Source organism: Callithrix jacchus, chromosome 2 (assembly GCF_049354715.1).
Source record: "Callithrix jacchus isolate 240 chromosome 2, calJac240_pri, whole genome shotgun sequence".
In the NCBI taxonomy this organism is placed as follows: Eukaryota; Metazoa; Chordata; class Mammalia; order Primates; family Cebidae; genus Callithrix; species Callithrix jacchus.
Window position 1 is genome coordinate 99,351,174 of NC_133503.1, and position 24,989 is coordinate 99,376,162.

The 24,989-nt window shown below is 36.1% G+C and overlaps 1 protein-coding gene across 16 annotated transcripts in view; it reads left to right on the forward strand.

The window, feature by feature from the left end:
• TMEM232 (transmembrane protein 232) overlaps nucleotides 1-24,989 on the forward strand; it is a 332,087-nt gene that overhangs the window by 119,054 nt on the left and 188,044 nt on the right. For all 16 annotated transcript variants that reach the window (XR_013532558.1, XM_078365853.1, XM_054252071.2 and 13 more), the window contains 2 exons: nucleotides 16,353-16,476; nucleotides 17,302-17,551. Coding sequence is in view for 15 of the 16 variants with exons in the window: in XM_078365853.1 (XP_078221979.1) it covers nucleotides 16,353-16,476; nucleotides 17,302-17,551 (374 nt within the window). In the remaining variant the exon portion in view is untranslated. The remainder of the gene's footprint in view (nucleotides 1-16,352; nucleotides 16,477-17,301; nucleotides 17,552-24,989) is intronic.

Here is a 24,989-nt window from a genome sequence, read left to right on the forward strand (position 1 = left end):
TGCATTTAGCCCATTTTCATTTAGGGTTAATATTGTTATGTGTGAATTTGATACTGCCATTTTGATGCTAGCTGGCTGTTTTGCCCATTAATTGGTACAGATTATTCTTTTTTTTTTTGATGCTCTTTAGCATTTGGTATGTTTTTGAAATGGCTGGTACCGGTTGTTCCTTTCTATGTGTAGTGCCTCTTTCAGGAGCTCTTGTAAAGCAGGCCTGGTGGTGACAAAATCTCTGAGAACTTGCTTGTTTGCAAAGGATTTTATTTTTCCTTCACTTTTGAAGCTGTTTGGCTTGATATGAAAATCTGGGTTGAAAGTTCTTTTCTTTAAGGATGTTGAATATTGGCCCCACTCTCTCCTGTCTTGTAGAGTTTCTGCCAAGAGATCTGCTGTGAGTCTGATGGGCTTCCCTTCGTGGATGACCCGCCCTTTCTCTCTGGCTGCCCTTAGTATTTTCTCCTTCATTTTAACCCTGTTGAATCTGATGATTATGTGCCTTGGGGTTGCTCTTCTTGTGGAATATCTTTGTGGTGTTCTCTGTATTTCCTGGACCTGAGTATTGGCCTGGATTGCTAGGTTGGGGAAATTTTCCTGGATAATATCCTGAAGAGTATTTTCCAGCTTGAATTCATTCTCTTCATCACATTCTGGTACACCTATCAAACGTAGGTTAGGTCACTTCACATAATCCCACATTTCTTTAGACTTTATTCATTCCTTTTTGCGCTTTTCTCTCTAATCTTGGTTTCTCATTTTATTTCATTGAGTTGATTTTCGACTTCTGATATTCTTTCTTCTGCTTGGTCAATTCGGCTGTTGAAGCTTGGGCATGCTTCGTGAAGTTCTCGTGTTGTGTTTTCCAGCTCCTTTAATTCATTCATATTCCTCTCTAAGTTGTCCATTCTTGTTATCATTTCCTTGAATCTTTTTTCAAATCTTTTCTCAAGGTTCTTAGTTTCTTTGCATTGATTTAGAACATGTTCTTTTAGCTTACGGAAGTTTCTCATTATCCACCTTCTGAATTCTGATTCTGTCATTTCATCACCCCCATTCTCCGTCCAGCTTTGTTCCCTTGCTGGTGAGGAGTTTTGGTCCTTTGTTGGAGACGAGTTGTTTTGGTTTCAGGTGTTTTCCTTTTTATTGCGCTGGTTTCTTCCCATCTTTGTGGGTTTATCCTCCTGTGGTCTGAGTAGTTGCTGACTTTTCAGTTGGTTTTCTGAGTGGACGCCTAGATTGTTGATGGTGAAGTATTTCTGTTACTTGGTTTTCCTTCTACCAGTCCAGCCCCTCTGCTGTACAACTGCTGAGGTCCACTCCAGGCCCTGCTTGTCTGGGGTACACCTATAGCAGCTGCGGAACAGTGAGGGATGCTACCAGTTTCTTCTTCTGCTATCTTTGTCCCAGAATGATGCCCACTAAATGTCAGTCTGATCAGTCCTTTTTGAGGTGATTCTTTGGATATTCAGGGGTCAGGGAGCTGCTTGAGGAGACGGTCTGTACTTTATAGGAGCTTGAGTGCTGAGCTGTGCGCTCCGTGTTTCATTGAGGACTGTTCAGCAGATACTTTGAAGTCTGCTGCAGCAGAACTCATAAAACCCTTTTTTTTTCCTAAGATGCTCTGTCTCGGTGCGTTAGGGCTTTCTTTATGAGTATCCGTTGCACTTTCCTGCCCAGCTAGGTGGCAGTCTAGTCACTATTTGCCTGCCGAGGCTCCACCCTGTTGGCGTTGGCTGCGCCCTACTGTGGCGGCCTTTCCTCTGTTGCCTTGGGCTTCGCCCTGTTGCTGAGGGCTTCACCCTGCTGTCCTATGCTCCACTCTGTTGCCTCTGTATTGGCGGAGTCTTTCTGTTATGGTGGGATGCCTCGGCAACGGCAGGCTGCGACAGCAATGGGAGTATACTTCCGTAGGGGCAGATTGCCTTGGCAATGGGGGACGCCCCTCCCCCACCACGCTGTGCTGTCCTGGGCTCAGTTGCGTTTGCAGTGAAACTCTCAACCCCTGGCATATAGAATTGCTGCCCTGCTTGTCCCTGTGGGGGTGGGACCTGCCGAGCCTGGTCACCTGGCTCGCCATCTCAGAGCCCCTCTTTTTCCCTTTCCTATGTTGAAAGGTTGACTCTCTCCCAGGTATTTCAGTCCCCCGCTGATTGTGGACCGGGATCCCTGCGATTTCCCGTGCAGCGACACACTGCACCGTCTCAAATGTTGTCTCCTGGGAATCTCCTGGTCTGGGTCACTGTCCAAGTCCCGTTCAATCAGATGGATATGCTAATCTGCCCTCCCAAATCTCAGATTGCTGGTTTAACAGGGCATCCAGACCAGTGCGCCTTGTGTGGAGTGCAGCTGCGCTGCGCTGGCTGCAACAGCAGTGCCGGCCAAAACAGCCGCTGGGCACTTGTGTCTCTCCTCAACCTGGGAATCCCCCCGTTCTGTGGGCAACAAAGATCTGTCTGAAAATGCGGCTTGAACTCACCCTCTGAGGCTTCACTGAGAGCCACAACCCCGAGCTGCTGCAACCCCGAGCTGCTCCTACCCCGCCATCTTGAAGGGTACTATTTTTTAATTTTTTGCTATTGTAAATGAGATTGCTTTCATAATATCTTTTTTAGATAGTCTGTCATTAGTATATAGCAGAGCTGCTGTTTTTAATATGTTGATTTTTGTCACCTTCAAACTTCAACTTTACTGAATTCATTTAATGTTCTAACAGTTTTTTTGTGTATTGCTTTAATAGAGGCTTTAGGGTTTTCTGTATATAAGATTATTTGGTCAGCAAACAAAAACAGTTACACTTTCTTCTTTCATTTTTAGATGACTTTTTTTTTTTCTTTTTCTTGACTGACTGCTCTGGCTAGGCCTTTTAGTATTATCTTACACAGAAGAGGTGAGAGTGAGGATCCTTGTCTTCCTGATTTTAGAGAGAAGCTTTCAACTTTTCACCATTGAGGATAATGTTAGTTGTAGGCTTGCCATATATGTCCTTTATTGTCTTGAGGAGTATTTCTGAGAAAACTGATCAGAGGGCATTCTTTTTTAAAAAAGATCAGAGTTTTGAATTATTTTTTCTTGATAAAAAAATAATAATTTGTAATGCAATACCAAGTTGAAAATGCAATTGCCATATTTTTTTCTTTCTTTAATTACCCTTTTTAAGCCTCTGGCAGCTCATTCTACACCAAGGCCTTTGTATATGTAAATTCTACGTCCCTCAGAATCGAATGTAGACCCTTCTAAAAGTCTGAAACACTTTTTATGAACAAAAGTTATTTTCCCACTTATATTTGGAAGTTTGTGGGATTTCGGATGAAATAAAGATTTTTGGAGGATGGCTTAAAGCTTACCTAATTTCCTTAAAAATAACCTACTTTAGATTAGTGTTCATCAATAATTTATTTTGTCTCATAGTCTGATGGGAGAAACCTGTACAGTATTACAGTTTGACAAAGATTGTGATATTTTTACATTTTAAAATAAAGAACACTATTTATAAATATGAAACTAAAATGCAAATAGATAATATTTACTACAATAGTACATAATATAATTTTACTTATTATATTTTAATACAGAGCTTCTATAAACAAAAAAATTTAGAGGTTCTTATTGGTGCAAATTAGGCTATTTTGGAAGCTGTGGAGATTCTTTCAGACCCTTTTTAATGATAGAAAATAAGTTGTTGGGTATTCAAATATTTAATTTATTTTTCAAGATGACAAATGACCAAAACTACTTAAGCTCTTGGAAAACTCTAACTGGATTTAGAACATAACAAAAATTGTATTTTAACATACAAAAATGAATCTTGTATGACTTTGTCAAATTTATTTTAAAAGTACTCTAATAATTACCAAATAAACAAGTTTAAATGATTGCCAAAACAGTAAATATAGCTGATTAAGAATATCGAATGGTGGAGGTCAATTCTTTCTTTAACCAATTTTTAGATTTTGCTGTATTGCATCGACATCTATTTAATTTATCTTGCTAATGATTTGTGGTTAAGGTTGTAAACATTTATGTACCAGTTTTTAAAAAACGTAGTATTTCATAAAGTTAGAGGATTACAGACAATATAAAATCATTCTTATTTTAAAAATAAAGAAACCGAGGCCACGTTTATTAGGCTTACTGATGAGTGGAACCAGATTTTTAAGAGTTTTGATATAGCACTCTCTCCAGTGCATCATTCAACTGTCATTCTAGTTGCGTTGTTGAGCAGATAACTGCTTTGAGACAGCCTCTCACTGAAACTCGACTTTTCTTTTTCTAGGAGGATATTGTGGAAATTATCAAGAGAAGAAAGGAATAGCATTGTTTAAACAATGCTCAATGAGCAGAGAAGTAAAGTAAAAAATACAATGACTGCTCATAATAGAAAGGAAAATAATAATTGCTTAAAAAAGTACTGCCAAATAGTTTTGATTCTTTTTTATATATTGTCTTTTTTTAATTTAAAGAAAAGTTTTAATCTTTTTTTTAAAAAATAGTTGGTTCTAGCAAAGAAAAACTATTGACATTAAAGTAATTTTTGTTTTTAAGTTAGCAATTTGACTAACTTTATAAAGTTGATTAAATTGATCATCTTTTAAAAGCTGATTTTAAAATATTTGGTATAATGATAACATTTTAAAATCAACTTTTCTCCTTACAAAATATTTATTTATATAAAGGCCTATATAGGCTTCAAAAGGCCATTACCCCAGATAAAGTAATACTAGCTGTAATATAATTACCAAAATAAAAATAGAAATGATTTTATGTTTTTAGGGAAACTTTAATATTGGTCTCATGTACTCCTAAGATACCACTGCGTACATGCAAAAAATTAAGAAAATGAACTGCATGTATTTCGAATGAAAAAGAAATATTGAGGCACCAGTCCCTGATTAAGTCTTCATCAGGATTTGCTGGTCCAAATAGCCTTAAAATTGTGACACTTCGTGGAAGACACTTTTGGTTTAACACCTAAAATTCAATACCAGTGACCATTAGCTGGAGTAACCTGAGCAATTTCATTTGCCATACATCTCAGGAAAGTAATATAATGTTGAATAAATGTTCAGAGATTTAGAAAGCAAAGAGAGCCCATTCAACTGAGATATCAGAAGAAATTTTATTTATAGTGGCAAAAATCGCTTGTGCTTATGCCCATGAAAGTGAAATGTACTTATCTATCCATTTCTGATGCTATCAGTCAGTAGGTAATTCATCATGTATCGCTGTGGGTGACTTCTTTATAACCTTTTATAAAGATCCTACAGTACAAACAGAAACAAATGGTTTCAGCTCAGCCTGGAAAAGAGCAGGTTCAGGATCAAAGAAAGGGCTCAAGGAAGGCAATCACAGAATTAGAGCAGCCTTGCTGGGGGACAGGGTAAAACTGAAGAAAGAATACACTGTAAAACCCAATGAAGTAAAGGAAAAGAGAATGCAGGAGCCCCCTCACAGCTGCCATGCATTGGCCATTATCTACCCATAGCTGGAGATAAGCAGCTTGCTGGAAGGCAGATTTCCATTTAATGCAGTTTAATTTTACATGATGCTTCATACTCTCAATGCTCCACCCTGTGATTTGGCCTTTTATACACGGCACCATTTGCTCTGGGGAGATAGCTCAAGTCAGCGCAAAAGGCTTTCTAATCTAACATGAAAATAATGAATTGTGTTTATAATTGAATTATTAGCCAACGAAGACTGCTGAGAAATGCAGTATGGCATTTCAATCCAGCCGTATGACGTAAAATTATATCTCCCAACACAAAATAACTGATTTAATGTGCTCCATAAGTGTATTCCCCAAAAGCCTGACAATTTAAAACTGTCTTGAATATGGCAAGTGTTTTCCAGACATACAGTGTTCGTGTTTGCATCAAAATGAATGAAACAAGGAATTAACTGCTTTGTATGGGCAGCAAGGCATTTCCTTTTCAGCTAGATCACTGATATCCACGTTGTCTATATCCTTGAACCTAGTAATTATAATGTCAATGTGATGGCCTAAACTAGCCCATTCAGACAGAAGTTTGCATTAAGACTCCTTCATTCCTCATGAACTGAAATGTCAATGTAGGTTCTCATTCATCTGTTATTTCCTTGATGCTTCTTCATTAGTTTCTTGGATTTCTTAATGATCCTTTGATTTCTGGAGCCAATTATAACTATTTAGTCTGTACTAAGGGTAAATATCCACTGTGTATGCTGCTACATTATTGTACAGTGAAACAACAATGCAACCTAAAACCAGAAGACGTGAGTTTCAGTGTTATCTTTTGCTACCTAATTTTGAATGTCACTTAACCCCTATTGAACCCCAGGGTCTGTTGAGCAGTTGTATGGAGATAACAGCCCCCTCAAAGAGCTTTTGAAAGACTTAAATTAGATAAATAATATGAAAACATACAGTGTTCGTGTTTGCATCAAAATGAATGAAACAAGGAATTAGACTCTAGTTCTTCCCTAGATACTACATGTCCCCAGTTCATATTTGAACTAATTTTTCCCCAGTCAGGCTCCTGCCTCCTGAATTTCTACCTCAGTGCATATGGTCGTGTCCTCTCCTCCAGGAAACCAAATCAGACATCTTATCTTCTCTGTCTCACTTTCCCCATCCAATTCAGGATCTGACAATGTTGTACTAACGACACTTCAAAATTGTTCTCCTGCTCTCTGTTCCCACTATCGTGACCTGGGTTTGGGCTATTATTGCCTCTTGACCAGCTTCACTGGTCTCCTTGCTTAAAGTCCTTCCCCTCAACAATCTGTCATACACTATGTTGCCAGGGTTATAACATAAATGTGACTATAACACTTTCCAGCTTAAAATTATTTAATAAGAACTGTTTTACATGATATGGAGGCAGCAACCCCATTAGTGCCTCATAAATTGCCATTATATTAAAAAAAATAAGAAAAACAAAGATGGCAACTGAAAGATTCTGCTTATAGGTTTAATTACGACCAACCAACCAATAGCCAGGAGAGCCTGATGGGTCTGGGTGGAGGGAAACAATTAGTGCCCCACCTCTGCCTTCCCTGATGAGAGGGCAGCCATTGCTTGTCTGAGGCTCCATCCCTTCACTCTCCCACACCAGCTTCCCTGGAACTCAAAGAATGAAGTCCTGAAAGCAGGAAAAAAAGCCTTTTAACAGACATGCTGAAGGCTAGATTTTTTTCATCCATCTTTTCTGAGTAACAAAAATCAGGTAATGGCAAGGTAAATATATTCTTTTTTTTTCTCTAATGTATCCTTTTTTAAATTATACTTTAAGTTCTGGGGTACATGTGCAGATTGTGCAGGTTTGTTACATAGATATACACGTGCCATGGTGGTGGTTTGCTGCATCCATTGCCGGGTCATCTATATTAGGTATTTCTCCTAATGCTATCCCTCCCCAGTCCCCCCATCCCCTGCTGTTCCTCCTCTAGCTCTTCACCCCACAGGCCCCAGTGTGTGATGTTTCCCTCCCTGTGTCCATGTGTTCTCATTGTTCAGCACCTACTTATGAGTGAGAGAAAGCGGTGTTTGGTTTTCTGTTCTTGTGTCAGTTTGCTGAGAATGACGGTTTCCAGTTTCATCCATGTCCCTGCAAAGGACATGAACTCATCCTTTTTTTATGGCTGCATAGTATTCCATGGTGCATATGTGCCACATTTTCTTTATCCAGTCTGTCACTGATGGGCATTTGGGTTGGCTCCAAGTTTTTGCTATTGTAAATTGTTTTTGCCACAATAAATATGTGTGTGCACATGGGGCTTTAAAATAGAAAGATTTGTAATCCTTTGGATATATACCTAGTAATGGGATTGCTGGTTCAAATGGTATTTCTATTTCTAGATCCTTGAGGAATCACCGCACTGTCTTCCACAGTGGTTGAATTAATTTACACTCCTACCAACAGTGTAAAAAGTGTTCCTATTTCTCCACATCCTCTCCAGCATCTGTTATCTCCTAATTTTTTAATGATTGCCTTTCTAACTGGTGTGAGGTTGTATCTCAATGTGGTTTTGATTTGCATATCTCTAATGACCAGTGATTCAATGAGCTTTTTTCATGTGTGTTGGCTGCATAAATGTCTTCTTTTGAAAAGTGTCCATTCATGTCACTTGGCCACTTTTTGATGGCATCATTTGTATTTTTCTTGTGAATTTGTTTAAGTTCTCTGTAGATTCTAGGTATTAGCCCTTTATCAGATAGGTAGATTGCAAAACTTTTTTTCTCAGTCTGTTGGTTGCTGGTTCAATCTATTGATAGTTTCTTTTGCTGTGCAGAAGCTCTTAAGTTTAATTAGATCCCATTTGTCTGTTTTGGCTTTTGTTGCCATTGCTTTTGGTGTTTTAGTTAAGAAGTCCTTGTCCATACCTATGCCTCAGTGGTATTACCTAGGATTTCTTCTAGAGTTTTTAATGGTGTTTTAGGCCTCATGTTTAAATATTTAATCCATCTGGAGTTAATTTTTGTATAAGGTGTAAAGAAGGGATCCAGTTTCAGCTTTCTACATTTGGCTAGCCAGTTTTTCCAATACCATTTGTTAAATGGAGAATCCTTTCCCCATTGCTTGTATTGTCAGGTTTGTTGAAGATTGGATGGCTGTAGTTGTGTAGCATTATTCCTGGGGCCTCTGCTCTGTCCCATTGGTCTATATCTCTGTTTTGGTACCAGTACCTTGCTGTTTTGATTACAGTTGCCTTGTAATATAGTTTGAAGTCAGGTAGAGTGATGCCTCCAAGCTTTGTGGGTTTTTTTTTGTTTTTTTTTTTTTGTTTTTTAATTAGGATTGCCTTGGCTATGTGGGCTCTTTTTTGGTTCCATATAAAGTTTAAGGTGTTTTTTTTTTCAACTCTGTGAAGAAAGTGATTGGTAGCTGGATGGGGATAGCATTGACTCTATAAATTACTTTGGGCAGTTTGGCCATTTTCATGATATTGATTCTTCCTAACCATTAGCATGGAATGTTTTTCCACCTGTTTGTGTCTTCTCTTATTTCCTTGAGCAATGGTTTGTAGTTCTTGTTGAAGAGGTCCTTCCTATCCCTTGTTAGTTGTATTCCTAGGTATTTTATTCTCTTTGAAGCAATTGTGAATGGGAGTTCACTCATGATTTAGCTCTCTGTTTATCTATTATTGGTTTATAGGAATGCTTGTGATTTTTGCACATTGATTTTGTATGCTGAGACTGCAAAGTTGCTTATTAGTTTAAGGAGAATGGGGTTTACAGTCATGTCATCTGCAAACAGGGACAAATTGACTTCCTCCTTTCCTAATTGAATACCTTTATTTCTTTCTCTTGCCTGATGGCTCTAGCCAGAACTTACAATGCTTTGTTGAATAGGAGTGGTGAGAAAAGTTATCCTTGTCTTATGCTAGTTTTCAAAGGGAATGCTTCCAGCTTTTGCCCATTTAGAATGATACTGGCTGTGAGTTTGTCATAAATTAGCTCTTATTATTTTGAGATACCATCCACTGATGCCTAGCTTATTGAGAGTTTTTAGCATAAAGGGCTGTTGAATTTTGTCAAAGGCCTTCTCTGCATCTATTGAGATAAACATGTGGTTTTTGTCTTTGGTTCTGTTTAAGTGATGGATTAGATTTGTAGATTTGTGGATGTTGAAACAGCCTTGCATCCCTGGGATGAAGCCAACCTGATCGTGATGGATAAGCTTTTTGATGTGCTGTTGGATTCGGTTCACCAATATTTTATTGTAAATATATTCTTTGAACTGATTTCTCTAAGTAGTAAAAATCAAGAGTGAAATACTAACTGCCCTCCTCTCCATGTGCAGCAATGACCGAGACTAATTTATTTACTCTAATTCTCCCCTTTCTAGTCTGCTAATATAACCTTGAGTTCTGATAACATTGTAGTTATTATTTCAAATGTTTTATCTTTTCCTTAAATAATTATTTATATATCTGCATTTAATTATTTGGTCATTTTACAAAATTGCTTTTAATAAAATTTATCTATTTTTCTTCTACTCACCTGCAGTCATTTAACACTAGGATTTTCCTTTCTTAAACTGTTAAATACAATTAATTTGTTTCTTAGCTTGAATAAATTTCTAAATGTGTTTATAGATTACTTATTATAGTAGGTAAGGCCATGATTATATACAAACCTTGGCTGGTTACATTTATCACCATTTATTTTTACCCTAAGAAGGATAATGTACATTTTGTCTGGTAATAGATATCTATGATTACAGTGTTTATTTTTTGTTTAATTCCCCCTTCAAATCTTTAAATGTTACTGTGCTGTTTCCTAACACAGTTATGATGAGATGTTCAAAGTTGTCTTTTTTTTCTGTTTAATTATCAGTCCATCATTTTTTAGGAGCATCTTTGTGATTTAGTAGGCAGGAGTTAACTGGCACCCTTTCTTGTCCATGTTAGGAGCCTGTTGAGGTAACATCTAGGTTACCTAGAGAGAAACTCCACTTTGAAGAGCTGTGCACAAATACCATGGCTGCTGGTCTACATTTTTTTTCAAGGTCTTTTATTGACTACTCATAGTTCATATGTATTCCCAACTTCTGCCTCTCGGTCGGTGCTTAGAGTTTTATTTTTATTTTATTTTGTACATTATGGTGGGAAATACCATATATCTTGTGGATGCCTGCATTCAATTTTGGACTTTTTGTTATTAGAAAAGTTATTCTTTAGTTGGGCCTCATTTACTTCATAACATTAAATTTCCCTCCCCACCTTTCCCCTTTCTTCCCTCCCTCCCTCCCTCCCTCCCTCCTTCCCTCCCTCCCTCCCTCCCTCCCTCCCTCCCTCCCTCCCTTTCTTCCTTCCTTCCTTCCTTCTGTAGGACTACCACATTTTTTCTTGATTTTTGTCTGTTTTAATAATAATTAGTAATAGATATACTTTCCACATTTTCCTCTAAATTATGAAAGGCTTTCTCAAGTTTCCTCTTCCAAGTATGATTCTGCAGTTAACTTCCTCAACTATGGATTTTAATTATATTTTTACATTTTAATTTCTTTGAAGTCTCTTATCTTACTCTACTACCTTTCATCTCAGCATCAAGGCTTTTCATTGTGGTTTATTATCCTGAGCTTTATTAAAGATGCATAAGGGTCTTTTAAAAATAACTTCTGGTTCCTGTGAGAAATCATTTTCAGAATTATGACCTTCTCTGATTTTGAGACTGATATTTTCTTCAGCCTTTGCTTAAGAAGTTTTCACTGGTCTTGTGTAGATCCCTCTTCTTTACTTTCCAGTTATTTATTCTAGAACCAGGAGAAATATATAAAAATGATGTTTTTAAATAAAAAGTTTGTGTTCACAGCATTCATAACAGAGGTGGTAAAAATTACAACACTCAATGTATGATGTTATCAGGGAGCTTTCTGTGTTCTCCTTACTCTTTGATAGTCTACCTGTGAGGAGAAAATGCACTTCTGTATTCCAATTTTATCATCCCTGCTCCCGTCTTCTCCTATCCCACATACCTATAGGTTCTGTATATGAATACTGGATGTTATCATCTCTGAATAAATATGGGGAGATAAGAATGAGCCAGGAAATACTCTCTTGCTACTTAAAAAAATCAGAACCTCATAGTAGAACAATTTATAGTCCTTTGGATATATACCCAGTAATGGGATGGCTGGGTCAAATGGAATTTCTATTTCTAGGTCCTTGAGGAATTGACACACTGTCTTCCACAATGGTTGAACTAATTTACACTTTCACCAGCAGTGTAAAAGTGTTCCTGTTTCTCCGCATCCTCTCCAGCATCTGTTGTCTTCAGATTTTTTAATGATCGCCATTCTAACTGGCGTGAGATGGTATCTCAGTGTGGTTTTGATTTGCATTTCTCTGATGACCAGTGATGATGAGCATTTTTTCATATGTTTGTTGGCCTCATGTATGTCTTTTGTAAAGAGTCTATTCATATCCTTTGCCCACTTTTGAATGGGCTTGTTTGTTTTTTTCCTGTAAATCTGTTTGAGTTCTTTGTAAATTCTGGATATCAGCCCTTTGTCAGATGGGTAAACTGCAAAAATTTTTTCCCATTCTGTTGGTTGCCGATTCACTCTAATGACTGTTCCTTTGCTGAGCAGAAACTGTGGAGTTTGATTAGGTCCCATTTGTCTATTTTGGCTTTTGTTGCCAGTGCTTTTGGTGTTTTGGTCATGAAGTCTTTCCCTACTCCTATGTCCTGAATGGTTTTGCTTAGATTTTCTTCTAGGGTTTTTATGGTGTTAGGTCTTATGTTTAAGTCTGTAATCCATCTGGAGTTAATTTTAGCATAAAGTGTCAGGAAGGGGTCCAGTTTCTGCTTTCTGCACATAGCTAGCCAGTTTTCCCTACACCATTTATTAAACAGGGAATCCTTTCCCCATTGCTTGTTTTTCTCAGGTTTATCAAAGATTGTATGGTTGTAGATATGTTGTGTTGCCTCCGATGCCTCTGTTCTGTTCCGTTGGTCTATATCTCTGTTTTGGCACCAGTACCACGCTGTTTTGATTACTGTAGACTTGTAGTATAGTTTGAAGTCCAGTAGTGTGATGCCTTCCGCTGTGTTCTTTTTACTTAGAATTGACTTGGCTATGCGGGCTCTCTTTTGGTTCCATATGAAGTTTAAGGTGGTTTTTTCCAGTTCTGTGAAGAAGGTAATTGGTAGCTTGATGGGGATAGCATTGAATCTATAAATTACTTTGGGCAGTGCAAATGAATGTTCATTGCAGCACTGTTTACAATAGCAAAGACCTGGAATCAACCCAAATGCCCATTGATGATAGACTGGACAGGGAAAATGTGGCACATATACACCATGGAATATTATGCAGCAGTCAAAAACAATGAGTTTGTGTCCTTTGTAGGGATATGGATGAACCCAGAGAACATCATTCTCAGCAAACTGACACAAGAACAGAAAATGAAATACCACATGTTCTCACTCATAGGTGGGTGTTGAACAATGAGAACACATGGACACAGGGAGGGGAGGACTACACACTGGGGTCTATTGGGGGAAATAGGGGAGTGACAGCGGCAGGTGGGGAGTTGGGGAGAGATAGCATGGGGAGAAATGCCATATATAGGTGAAGGGGAGGAAGGCAGTAAATCACACTGCCACATGCATAGCTATGCAACTATCTTGCATGTTCTTCACATATACCCCAAACTCTAAAATGCAACAAAAAAAATTCAGGGCCTCAAGATAAAGGATTAGCTGCACTTTCTCTAAGATTCTATGCAAAACAGTAGAGATCATTTTTTTCTTTAAAATATTTTTTGTTTTACTTTCTTTTGGGGAAAACAAGGCTGCTGTGTTTCAAGAAGTGGCATGTGGGTGCTCCTTATTGCTTTCAGCTTCATCAGCTTTATGGTTTATGGAAATCTCTGTAAGTTGCTATTATTAGTGACATCTCTTTCCTTCTATTCTCAGGATCATGTGAATTTTTGATATCATCAGTGCTTTCTAAAATATTTATAGCAGTGTTGAAATAAGTTGTGCAAGGGTTACTACTTAGAGGCATTTTAATTCCATGAAAAAAATGAAATCTAGTAATTGAGCAAATGGATATAGAGAAGTAAGAGGAACCTAGGAAAACTTTTAAATGCTGATGTTCCTAACCTGTGTAAATGTTTGCATGTATGTATATATCGTTATTTTGGACAAGCCAGTAAACCCCAGCTTAGTTTCTTTATTTACAAAATTAGAGCAAATATATTATACTTACATATTATTTTGTACAAGTTTAATTTCATGGCAATGTGAAACCAAGTCAATATGTGGATACTTGAGACTTTCTGTATTATAATGAGTTCATGAAGAAGCTAGTGCTGTATGAAAATTTCTAGCCTAATCCAGTTTGAGTTCTTCTTTCTATGGCATTGATATTCAATTTTACTTTTGTTTTTAACAAACTCCAGTTCATAAGTATAAATGCTCCTGTTTTTGGTGAAAGCATTTTCATTCACAGACAATTTTGTGATCAGCAGAATTAATTAAAAATAGTGTGTTTCTGGTGAAGCATTTCTCTACCATAGGTGGCTGATACTGATGGATCTTTCTCAATCCATAGTTCAATGAGACTACCCTAGGTTAACTACAATTTTCCAGATTTAAAAGAGAAAAGAAGAATGAAAACCTTCTGATTATGAAGTATATTCAATGGAAAAGCAGTTTCATGAACTCTATGAGTATCTTCACTTTTAATTGACTGTAATGTGAAGTATAAATGATAAGTAGTCTGGGGAATGACTTGTCCTCTATCTTGGTGGTCATTGGGACAGAATTCTTCTTCCAGTCACTCTATGACTTTAATTAGAAAGTTATCAAACTCATATCTTTTTTACTTCAAAGAAATAGTATGTAATTGAATACAATTTAGCATTCTGAACCTAGTCATCTTACATAGAGCATTTCATTCAAATCTCACAAAAGTCTCTACAAAGTGAGTTTTGCTATGTTTTCTTTACAGACAAGTAAATTAAGATTGGGATAGGGTACATAAGTTGCCCTATAACGTATACTTAATTAGTGACAGAGCTAAGATTTCCGTCTTGATGTTTCTGACTCTAAAGTTCATGTTCATGAGCATTATGTTAAATACATCAATTAGGATTTTGTCTTCTTCTTTTTGCAGAAACTTGACTACAGTTGCATAACCAAACAGGACTTTCTTTATTGCACATGACAAGTAGTGCAGTGCTGATGCAGGTACTTAGGGAAATCTTCAAGACCCAGGCTTCTTCTAGTTACCTTTTCTGTCATGTATAGCAGGTGATTTTTATCCGCCTTGTTGTATGAAGGCTGCTGTGTCTCTGGTATCATGCAATATATGCATTACAAGCAGGAGGAAGAGGATGAGCAAAGGAGTAAAATAACACCTGTTATTTAATTAAAAATTTTTTTTCTGTACCAGACAAATAATAGCTTACCTGGAAGCCTTCATAATATGCTTCCATTTATAGCTTATTAACCAAATCTACACTGTAGGGCTATTCTAAACTTCAAGGGAGTCCAGGCAGTCAATTTTAATCAAACTTACTGAAATATAAATTAGATACCATGAACTTCATACATGAATGTACAGAGGTCTATGACCTAGGGCAAATAAATTCATGTAATCACTACTCCAGTCAAGTTACAGAGAATTCCATCTTGAGGGGGCAAACTTAACTGAGCATCTTGTCATCTTGAACAAAATTCAGGTTCTATTAGAAAAGGAGACAAATAGTGTTAGGTAGGCAATAGGCAGTGCCTGCCACACTAAGGTTACATATGGACATTTATGAAATGGTTTAGAAGCAGAATTGCAAGACAGGAAATACTTCTTAATGAGAGAACACTTGAGTTACAACTAACCTAGCTTAAAAAGGGAACTCGGATAAGCCCCTCAGACCTATTTATGTCCCAGTTTTCTAATATGACAAAAGGTCTTGAAAGATCTTAAAGGTGTCAAAAATTGTTTTTCAAATCAAATGAAATAATTAGTGTGAAAGCACATCAACATCTGTAAAGCCCTATATAATGTAAAGAATTGTCTTTAATTTTCATAATCAGAAAAGTTTGATTTAGAAAATGATGATGACCTTGAACTTATGGGCCTGAAATATCACAGTTGTGAAATTCAAATATTCTTATAAAATATACTAATTTTTAAATGTATTAATTGCATACAAATCAAGGCAATAAACAGCTATAGACACAAAACATTTTTAATTTGCATTCTTATCAGTTCTCTTTCAAACTATTTTCTTTTAAGTAAAAATTCACAGATTTGTAATTTTCAAAACCTTCAAAATATATGTACATTTATAACTAACAAATTCTTGTGTGATTTCCCAGTTTTTATAATACTGAAAAAATAATGCTTAGTCTTTTGTTCATGTGAAATATAAATTTTATTTTGAGAAATTGTACTTTTTGCAAAATCAAAGAGTGTTGAGTCTTTGGATTATCTTAGAGAAAGCCCATCTTTAAAAAATTGCTCTCTTTGGAGAAGAAAATCCTCTGTTGAAAATCACCTCATAGAATCAGTTGCAAGAGGTTAAAAATTAAAACCTATTGTGAGTTTTGGGGTACACACTAGAACCAGAGCCCCTGATTACTTGCTGTTCAGGATCCATGAAGAAATGTGATTATTTGTAGTATTTATTATTCAGATTCATCAGAGCACTACTCTGAACTCAAACATCTTACCTAAATGTGTCTCTTCTTTTCAGATTTTTACCATAAGTGAGAACCAATACTAATCTTTATTGAAAATAAATATATCTGGTAATCCAGACATGTATTTCCTCTGGCCTATTACCCTTTTTTACATTAAAAAGTTGATTATTAGTATTTTCCATTATAATCTTTATCCTTTTGTCCATAACATTTTCAGGTTGGATTCAGTACTGGGTTTATTGGTCCTTGGGGAGGCTGCCAAATTAAACATGGCCTGCTTGAAAGCTTTAATGGACCTAGTGAAAGATTTTGTTTCAAGCATTATGTCTGTTCAAAATCAGGTAACGCTGCTAATTTATATGAGAAAAGAGAACTGAAGAGAAAGAGATTTTATTTTTGCCACTATTTAAATTGTATATCATATTAGGGCATAAAATGTGTATAACTCTGTAATAATAATTGTAATTAAATATAAAAGCAAATTCACCTTAACCATTTATCATACACATTTTTCATTTTCATTACATAATATTAAAATTTGTATTTTGATTGAGGTAAGATAGCTTATGGAAACATTTCTGTATTGTTGATTATTAAATTTGTTTCTAATTGTTCACAGTTAATTACAAGTAATGTTGAATTGTTATTATCATACATAAAATCTCCATGTACACTTCTGTTTCTTTAGAGTAGGCTAATAACATTAAATTACCAAATGAAAGACTATGAAATTTCTTTCCAAGTTTTTAGGACAGATATCCAAATTACTTTCCATAAGATATATTAATAACTTTCCTGCATTCCTATGAACAATAAATGAAATTGTCACACCTAGAATTGAGCTGTATATAAAAAAGATTTCTTTTGAATGTAATATGGGAAATAGTCTCTCATTGGATTAATTTACATTCCATTCATTGCTAAGTAAATTGCAAAGTTGTTTTTTATATAATTATTAGCTATTTATATTTTTTATTCTTTGAACTATATTGTAGGCAATCTACTCATGGTGAACCTGTTTCTGAATGAACAGATTTAGAAATATTATTTTATTATGGTCTTTAACAACCCCATAAAGTTTGAAGATACTTATTATAAGTACACTATATAGTTATTAATATGCAAAGACATACTTTGATGATCAAATATCTGTTTTCTTATTTCAGGAAGAAAGTTGCAAGGTAGAAGATTTTTCCTGGGCCTGGAATGTAGTCTACATATATACAGTAATTCTTGCAGAAATCTGCTTGTATGCGGCCACTTCTGATTTACGAAAAACCGCTTTAATCGGTTTCTGTCACTGTAAAAGTTCCCAAAAATATATTTTACACCTGGACAAATCAGTACAGCCAGAATTAAAGGAAACAAGTATTTTAAGTCTTTTGGAGTATTTCTCTTCCAAAATGTCAGATAATTGTAAGTAGATTGTTTTTTCACTTTGAGAGTAATATTTTTAAGTGTCCCTGTCTATATATAGTAACAAGCATTTTACAAAAATTAATATTTAGAAATAGAAAAAATTTTAAATTCCTAAAATTTAAAGTTTATAGCATATATATATTTTTTGAGGCCAAGTGTCACTCACTCTGTTACTTAGGCTGCAGTGCAGTGGCACAATCTCTGCTCACTGTAACCTCCTCTTTTGGTTCAAGCGATTCTCCTGCCTCAGCTTCCTGAGTAGCTGGGACTACAGGCACTTCCCACCACGCCTGGCTAAGTTTTTGTATTTTTAGTAGAGCCGGGTTTTTGTCATCTTGGCCAGGTTGGTCTCAAACTTCTGACTTCAAGTGATCTACCATGTCAGCCTCCCAAAGTTCTGGGATTACATGCGTGAGTCACCGCACCCAGTCAGAACGTTTTTATCAATAATTTTAAAACATTGAAATAGAAACTAGATTCAGTTGACTGATTATTCAAATTATATTTCTTTAAAACAAAAGCTGCATTTAAGCAAATCTGGGTAGTATATATGAAGTTTATTTCCTCTTTATTTTTATTTTGTTTCTCATAGGATTTATCTTCTCTCCTCTGTTTTCTCTAGCCATTTACTGTTTGCCTCTTGTTCTTTTCCTGCACAGAGGATTTCTCTACAATTACTTCACTCAGTTATTCTAGTACAATACTTAAATCTGACATCTTATAGTCCATCAAATAGTAGCTATCTTATATCTCAAGACTAAAGGTCATTTTGCTTTTGTATTTATGGGAGATAATAGAATGAAATACTTTGATTTTTCAGAAAGTACTATGGGGACAATATTAAAGTAGTCTTTTTTGGTTGAATAAAACTTTATAGGTTTATTGAGATAAATTATTGCAGTTTGTATATTGTTACAGTCTATTGGGTATGGGACTCTCACTTCCATTAAATGATGAGATAATTGAGACTGAAGAATCATATCTGAATTATATTTTTATTAACCCAGCGTCTAGCATAAAAGCACATAATAACACATAATTATGATAGTGGATTTGTAACATAATTAAATAAATCATTTAATTTCAGATATAATTGTAAGATTTTGAAAATATTGAAAGAGGTAAGATATTATCTTTAGCCAGAACCATAATTCATTGACTTTGGGGAATTTAGGCTTAAATATAGTTTTAAATAGTAAGACTTTAGACATAGATGCAAATTTCATTCTCAGAAATATGCTCACAATTTTTAAATTGCTTTCAATATATTTTTTGCTTAATCAATAGATTGAAACCCAGCATTTCTAAGTGGAATTAGGTTGACCTTTTCCCTCTTTTTAAGCTTTTATTTTTTTATTGATGCCAATTTTAAACAGATCTTTATTCTTAAGTATGCAAATTATATTTCTTTCATGTTTATATTAATAATAAAGTGAAGATACAGGTATTCATTTCTTTTCCTGTTCACAATTTTAATTATTGGGAATGTCAAAAATTTTCATATATAACAGCTCAATACATGATTTTTAAACCATCACTAAACAGACTCATCTACACATTTGGCCTTCAATTCTTGTCTGGCTATGTAAGTTAGTTTTTCCTGACTTCTAGTGGCGGGTCCAGAAAAGGCCCTATGGGAAGAACGTTTACTCCCAGAAACTTCTTGGCTTCCCTTTGGTCATGACCCCTGAACTCTTACATAACCTTATGACGATGGGATTAAATGTTTCTGCAGACACTCACAAAACTCACATTTTTTTTCCTCCTTAGCAATATGATTTTTAACAAGTTTATTATTATACTTTAAGTTCTGGGATACATGTGCAAAACATGCAGGTTTGTTATATAGATATACATGTTCCATGGTGGTTTGCTGCGTCCATCAACCTGTCATCTAGGTTTTAAGCCCTGCATGCATTAGGTATTTGTCCTAACGCCCTCCCTTTCTTCCTCCCTCCACTACCGACACATTTTCTTTATTGAGGTAATCATTGATAGGCATTTGGGTTGGTTTCAAGTCTTTGCTATTATGAATAATCTTGCAATAAACATGTGTGTGCATGTGTTTATAGTAGAATGATTTACAATCCTTTGGGTATATACCCAGTAATGGGATTACTGGGTCAAATGGTATTTCTAGTTCTAGATCCTTGAGGAATGGCCACACTATCTTTCATAATGGTTGAACTTATTTACACTCACACTAACAATGTAAAAGCATTCCTATATCTCTACATTCTCTCCAGCTTCTGTTGTTCCCTGACTTTTCAATGATCATCATTCTAACTGGTGTGAGATGGTATCTCATTGTGGTTTTGATTTGCATTTCTCTAATGACCAGTGATGATGAGCTTTTTTTTTATATGTTTGTTGACCCCATAAATGTCTTCTTCTGAGAAGTGTCTGTTCATACTTTTCACCCACTTTTTGATGGGGTTGTTGTTGTTTTTTTTCTTGTAAATTTGTTTAAGTTTCTTGTAGATTCTAGATATTAGGCCTTTGTCAGAAGGATAGATTGCAAAAATTTTCTCCCATTCTGTAGGTTGCCTGTTCACTCTGATGATAATTTCTTTTGCTGTGCAGAAGTTCTTTAGTTTGATTAGATCCCATTTGTCAATTTTGGCTTTTGATGCCATTGCTTTTGGTGTCTTAATCATGAAGTCTTTGCCCACCATGCCTATGTCTTGAATTGTATTGCCTAGGTTTTCTTCTAGGGTTTTTATGGTTTTAGGTATTATATTTAAGTCTTTAATCCAATTGAGTTAATTTTTATGTAATGTGTAAGGAAGGGGTCCAGTTTCAGTTTTCTGCACATGGCTAGCCAGTTTTCCCAACACCATTTATTAAATAGGGAATCCTCCCCCTATTGCTTGTTTTTGTCAGGTCTCTCAAAGATCAGATGGCTGTAGATGTGTGCCGTTATTTCTGAGGCCTCTATTCTGTTCCATTTGTCTATATATCTGTTTTGGTACCAGTATCATGCTGTTTGGTACCAGTACCATGCTGTTTTTGTTACTGTAGCCTTGTAGTATAGTTTCAAGTCAGGTAGCATGATAACTCCAGCTTTGTTCTCTCTGTTTAGGATTGTCTTGACTATATGGCCTTCTTTTTGGTTCCATATGAAATTTAAAGTAGATTTTTCTAATTCTGTGAAGAAATTCAGTGATAGCATGATGGGAATAGCATTGAATATATAAATTACTTTGGGCAGTGTGGCCATATTTATGATATTGATTCTTCCTATCCATGAGCATGGAATGTTTTTACAATGTTTTTGTCCTCTCCTATTTCCTTGAGCAGTGGTTTGTAGGTCCCCTTGAAGAGGTCCTTCATGGCCCTTGTAAGTTGTATTCCTAGGTATTTTATTTTCTTTGTAGCAATTGTGAATGGGAGTTCACTCATGATTTGGCTGTCTATTATTGGTATATAGGAAAGCTTGTGATTTTTTGCACATTGATTTTGTATCCTGAAATTTTGCTGAAGTTGCTTATCAGTTTGAGGAGTTTGGGGTTATGATGGGGTTTTCTAAATATGCAAATATGTCATCTACAAACAGAGACAATTTGACTTTCTCTCTTCATATTTGAATATCCTTTATTTCTTTCTCTTGCCTGATTTTCCAGGCCAGAACATCCAATACTATGTTGATAGCAGTGGTGACAGAGGCATCCTTGTCTTGTGCCAGCTTTCAAAAGGAATGCTTCCAGCTTTTGTCCATTCAGTATGATATTTGCTATGGATTTGTCATTAGTAGCTCTTATTATTTTGAGATGTGTTCCATCAATACCAGCAGAACTCCTTCAGTTCTGCTCTGATCTTAGTTATTTCTTGTCTTAGCATGGAGGGGTGTTGAATTTTATCAAAGCCTTTTCTGCATCTGTTGAGATAATCATGTGGTTTTTGTCATTGGTTCCGTTTTATGTGATAGATTACATTTATTGATTTGTGTATGTTAAATCTGGCTTGCATCTTGGAGATGAAGCCAACTTGATCATGGTGGATAAGCTATTTATATGCTGCCTGATTCAGTTTGCCTAATTTTGTTGAGGATTTTTGCCTTGATGTCCATCAGGGATATTGGCCTGAAATTTTCTTTTTTTGTAGTATCTCTGCCAGATTTTGGTATCAGGATGATGCTGGCCCCATAAAATGAAAAGGGAGGAGTCTCCCTTTTTCTATTGTTTGGAAGTTTCAGAAGGAATGATACTAGCTCCTCTTTGTACTTCTGATAGAATTCAGCTGTGATTTCCTATGGTTCTGGGCTTTTTTTGGTTGGTAGGCTATTAATTACTGCCTCAATTTCAGAACTTGTTATTGTTCTATTCAGGGATTCAACTTCTTCCTGGTTTAGTCTTAGGAGAGTGTATGTGTCCAGGAATTTATCCATTTCTTCTAGATTTTCTAGTTTATTTGCATAGAGGTGTTTGTAGTATTCTCTGATGGTAGATTGTATTTCTGTGGTATCAGTGGTAATGTCATTTATCATTTTTTATTGTGCCAATTTGATTCTTCTCTCCTTTCTTCCATAATAGTCTGCCTAGCAGTTTATCTATTTTGTTAATCTTTTCAAAAACCAACTCCTGGATTTGTTGATTTTTTGAAGGGTTTTTAGTGTCTATCTCCTTCAGTTCTGCTCTGATCTTAGTTATTTCTTGTCTTCTGCTAGTTTTTGAATTTGTTTGCTCTTGCTTCTCTAGTTCTTTTAACTGTGTTGTTAGGGTGTTGGTTGTAGATTTTTTTCACTTTTTGTGGGGGCATTTAGTACTATAAATTTTCCTGTTAACACTACTTTAGCTGTGTCCCAGAGATTCTGGTACATTTTGTCTTTGTTCTCATTGATTTCAAAGAACTTATTTATTTCTGTCTTAATTTCATTATTTACTCAGTAGTCATTCAGGAGCATGTTGTTTAGTTTCCATGTAGTTGTGTGGTTTTGAGTGAGTTTCTTAATTCTGAGTTCTGATTTGATTGCACTGTGGTCTGAGAGACCATTATGATTTCCATTCTTTTGCGTTTGCTTAGGAGTGTTATACTTCCAATTATGTGTTTTACTTCCAATTTTAGAATAAGCATGATATGGTGCTGAGAAGCGTATATATTCTATTGGTTTGGGGTGGAGAGTTCTGAAGATGTCTATTAGGTGAACTTGGTCCAGAGCTAAATTCCAATCCTGAACATCCTTGTTGATTTTCTGTCTCATTGATCTGTCTAATATTGACAGTGGGGTGTTAAAGCCTCCCACTATTATTGTGTGGGAGTCCAAGTCTCTTAGAACCTGCTTCGTGAATCTGAGTGCTCCTGTATTGGGTGCATATATGTTTAAGATAATTAGCTCTTCTTATTGCATTGATCCTTTTACCATTATGTAATGCCCTTCTTTGTCTTTTTCGATCTTTGTTAAAGTCTGTTTTATCAGAGACTAGGATTGCAACCTCTGCTTTTTTTGCTTTCCATTTGCTTGATAAATCTTCCTCCATCCCTTTATTTTGAGCCTGTATGTGTCTTTGCACATGAGATCGGTCTCCTGAATACAGCACCCTGATGGGTCTTGACTCTTTATCCGATTTGTCAGTTTGTGTCTTTTAATTGGGGCATTTAGCCTATTTACATTTAGGGTTAATATTGTTACATGTGAATTTGATCCTATTATCATGATGCCAGCTGGTTATTTTGCACATAAGTTGATGTGGTTTTTTCATAGTGTTGTTAGCCTTTATATTTTGGTGTGTTTTTGCAGTGGTTGGTACCAGTTTTCCCTTTCCATATTTAGGGCTTCCTTCAGGAGCTCTTGTAAGGCAGGCCTGGTGGTGACAAAATCCCTTAGCGTTTGCTTGTCTGTAAAGGATTTGATTTCTCCTTCCCTTATGAAGCTTATTTTGGCTGGATATGAAATTCTATGTTAAAAATTTCTATTTTAAGAATGTCGAATATCAGCCCCTACTCTTTTCTGGCTTGTAGGGTGTCTGCAGAAAGATCTGTTTCTAGACTGATGGGCTTTCCTTTGTTGGCAACCTGACCTTTCTCTCTGGCTGCCTTTAACATTTTTTTTTAAGGGAGCTTCCTTAATTTAATGAAAAGTATCTATAAAACATCTGTGGTAAACATCTTTTTTAAAAATTGTACTTTAGACTCTAGGGTACATGTGAACATTCTGCATCCTGCAGGATTGTTGCATAGGTACACACATGCCATGGTGGTTTGCTGCCTCCATGCCCCTGTCACCTGCATCAGGCATTTTTCCCAGTGTTATCTCTCCCCAACCTCCCGCTGCTGCTGTCTCTCCCCTTTCCTCCCCTCCCACCTGCATCTACCCCAGTGAGTGTTGTTCCCTTCCCTGTGCCCAAGTGTTCTCATTGTTCAACACCCAGCTATGAGTGGAAATGTGGTGTTTGGTTTTCTGTTCTTGTGTCAGTTTGCTGAGAATGATGGTTTCTAGATTCATCCATGTCTATACAAAGGACGTGAACTTGTCATTTTTTATGGCTGCATAGTATTCCATGGTGTACATGTGCCACATTTTCCTTGTCCAGTCTATCATTGATTGGCATTTGGGTTTTTTCTTGATCTTTGCTATTGTAAAAAGCACCACAACAAGCATAGGTGTGCATGTGTCTTTATAATAGAATGATTTATAATCCTTTGGATATATGCCCAGGAATGGGATTGCTGGGTTAAATGAAATTTCTATTTCTAGACCCTTGAGGAATCACTACACTGCCTTTAACATTTTTTTCTTTCATTTTAACCTTGGAGGATCTGATGATTATGTGTCTTGGAGTTGTTCTTCTTGAGAAGTATCTTTGTGATGTTCTCTGTATTTCCAGAATTTGAATGTTGGCCTGTCTTGGTCGGGGAAGTACACCTGGATAATATCCTGATGCGTGTTTTCCAACTTGGTTCCATTCTCCCCATCACTTCCAGGTACACCAATCAACTTTAAGTTTGGTCTTTTCACATAGTTCCATATTTCTTGGAGGCTTTGCTCATTCCCTTTTTATTATTTTTCTCTAATCCTGTCTTCATGCTTTATTTCATTAAGTTGATCTTCAGTCTCTGATACCCTTTCACAGCTTGATCAATGATATTGATCAATCTATTGATATTTGTGTATACTTCATAAAGATCTTGTTTTGTGTTTTTCAGCTCCATCAGGTCATTTATGTTCTTTTCTAAACTGGTTATTCTAGTAAGCAGTTCCTGTAACCTTTTATCAAGGTTCTTTGCTTCCTTGTATTGGATTAGAACATGCTCCTTTTGCTCAGAGGAGTTTGTTTTTACCCACCTTCTGAAGCTTACTTCTGTCAATTCATCAAACTCATTCTCTGTCCAGTTTTGTGCTGTTGTTGGAGAGGAGTTGTGATCATTTGGAGGAGAAGAGGCATTCTGGTTTTGGAATTTTTTTTAGCATTTTTCTGCTGGTTTTAACTCATCCTTG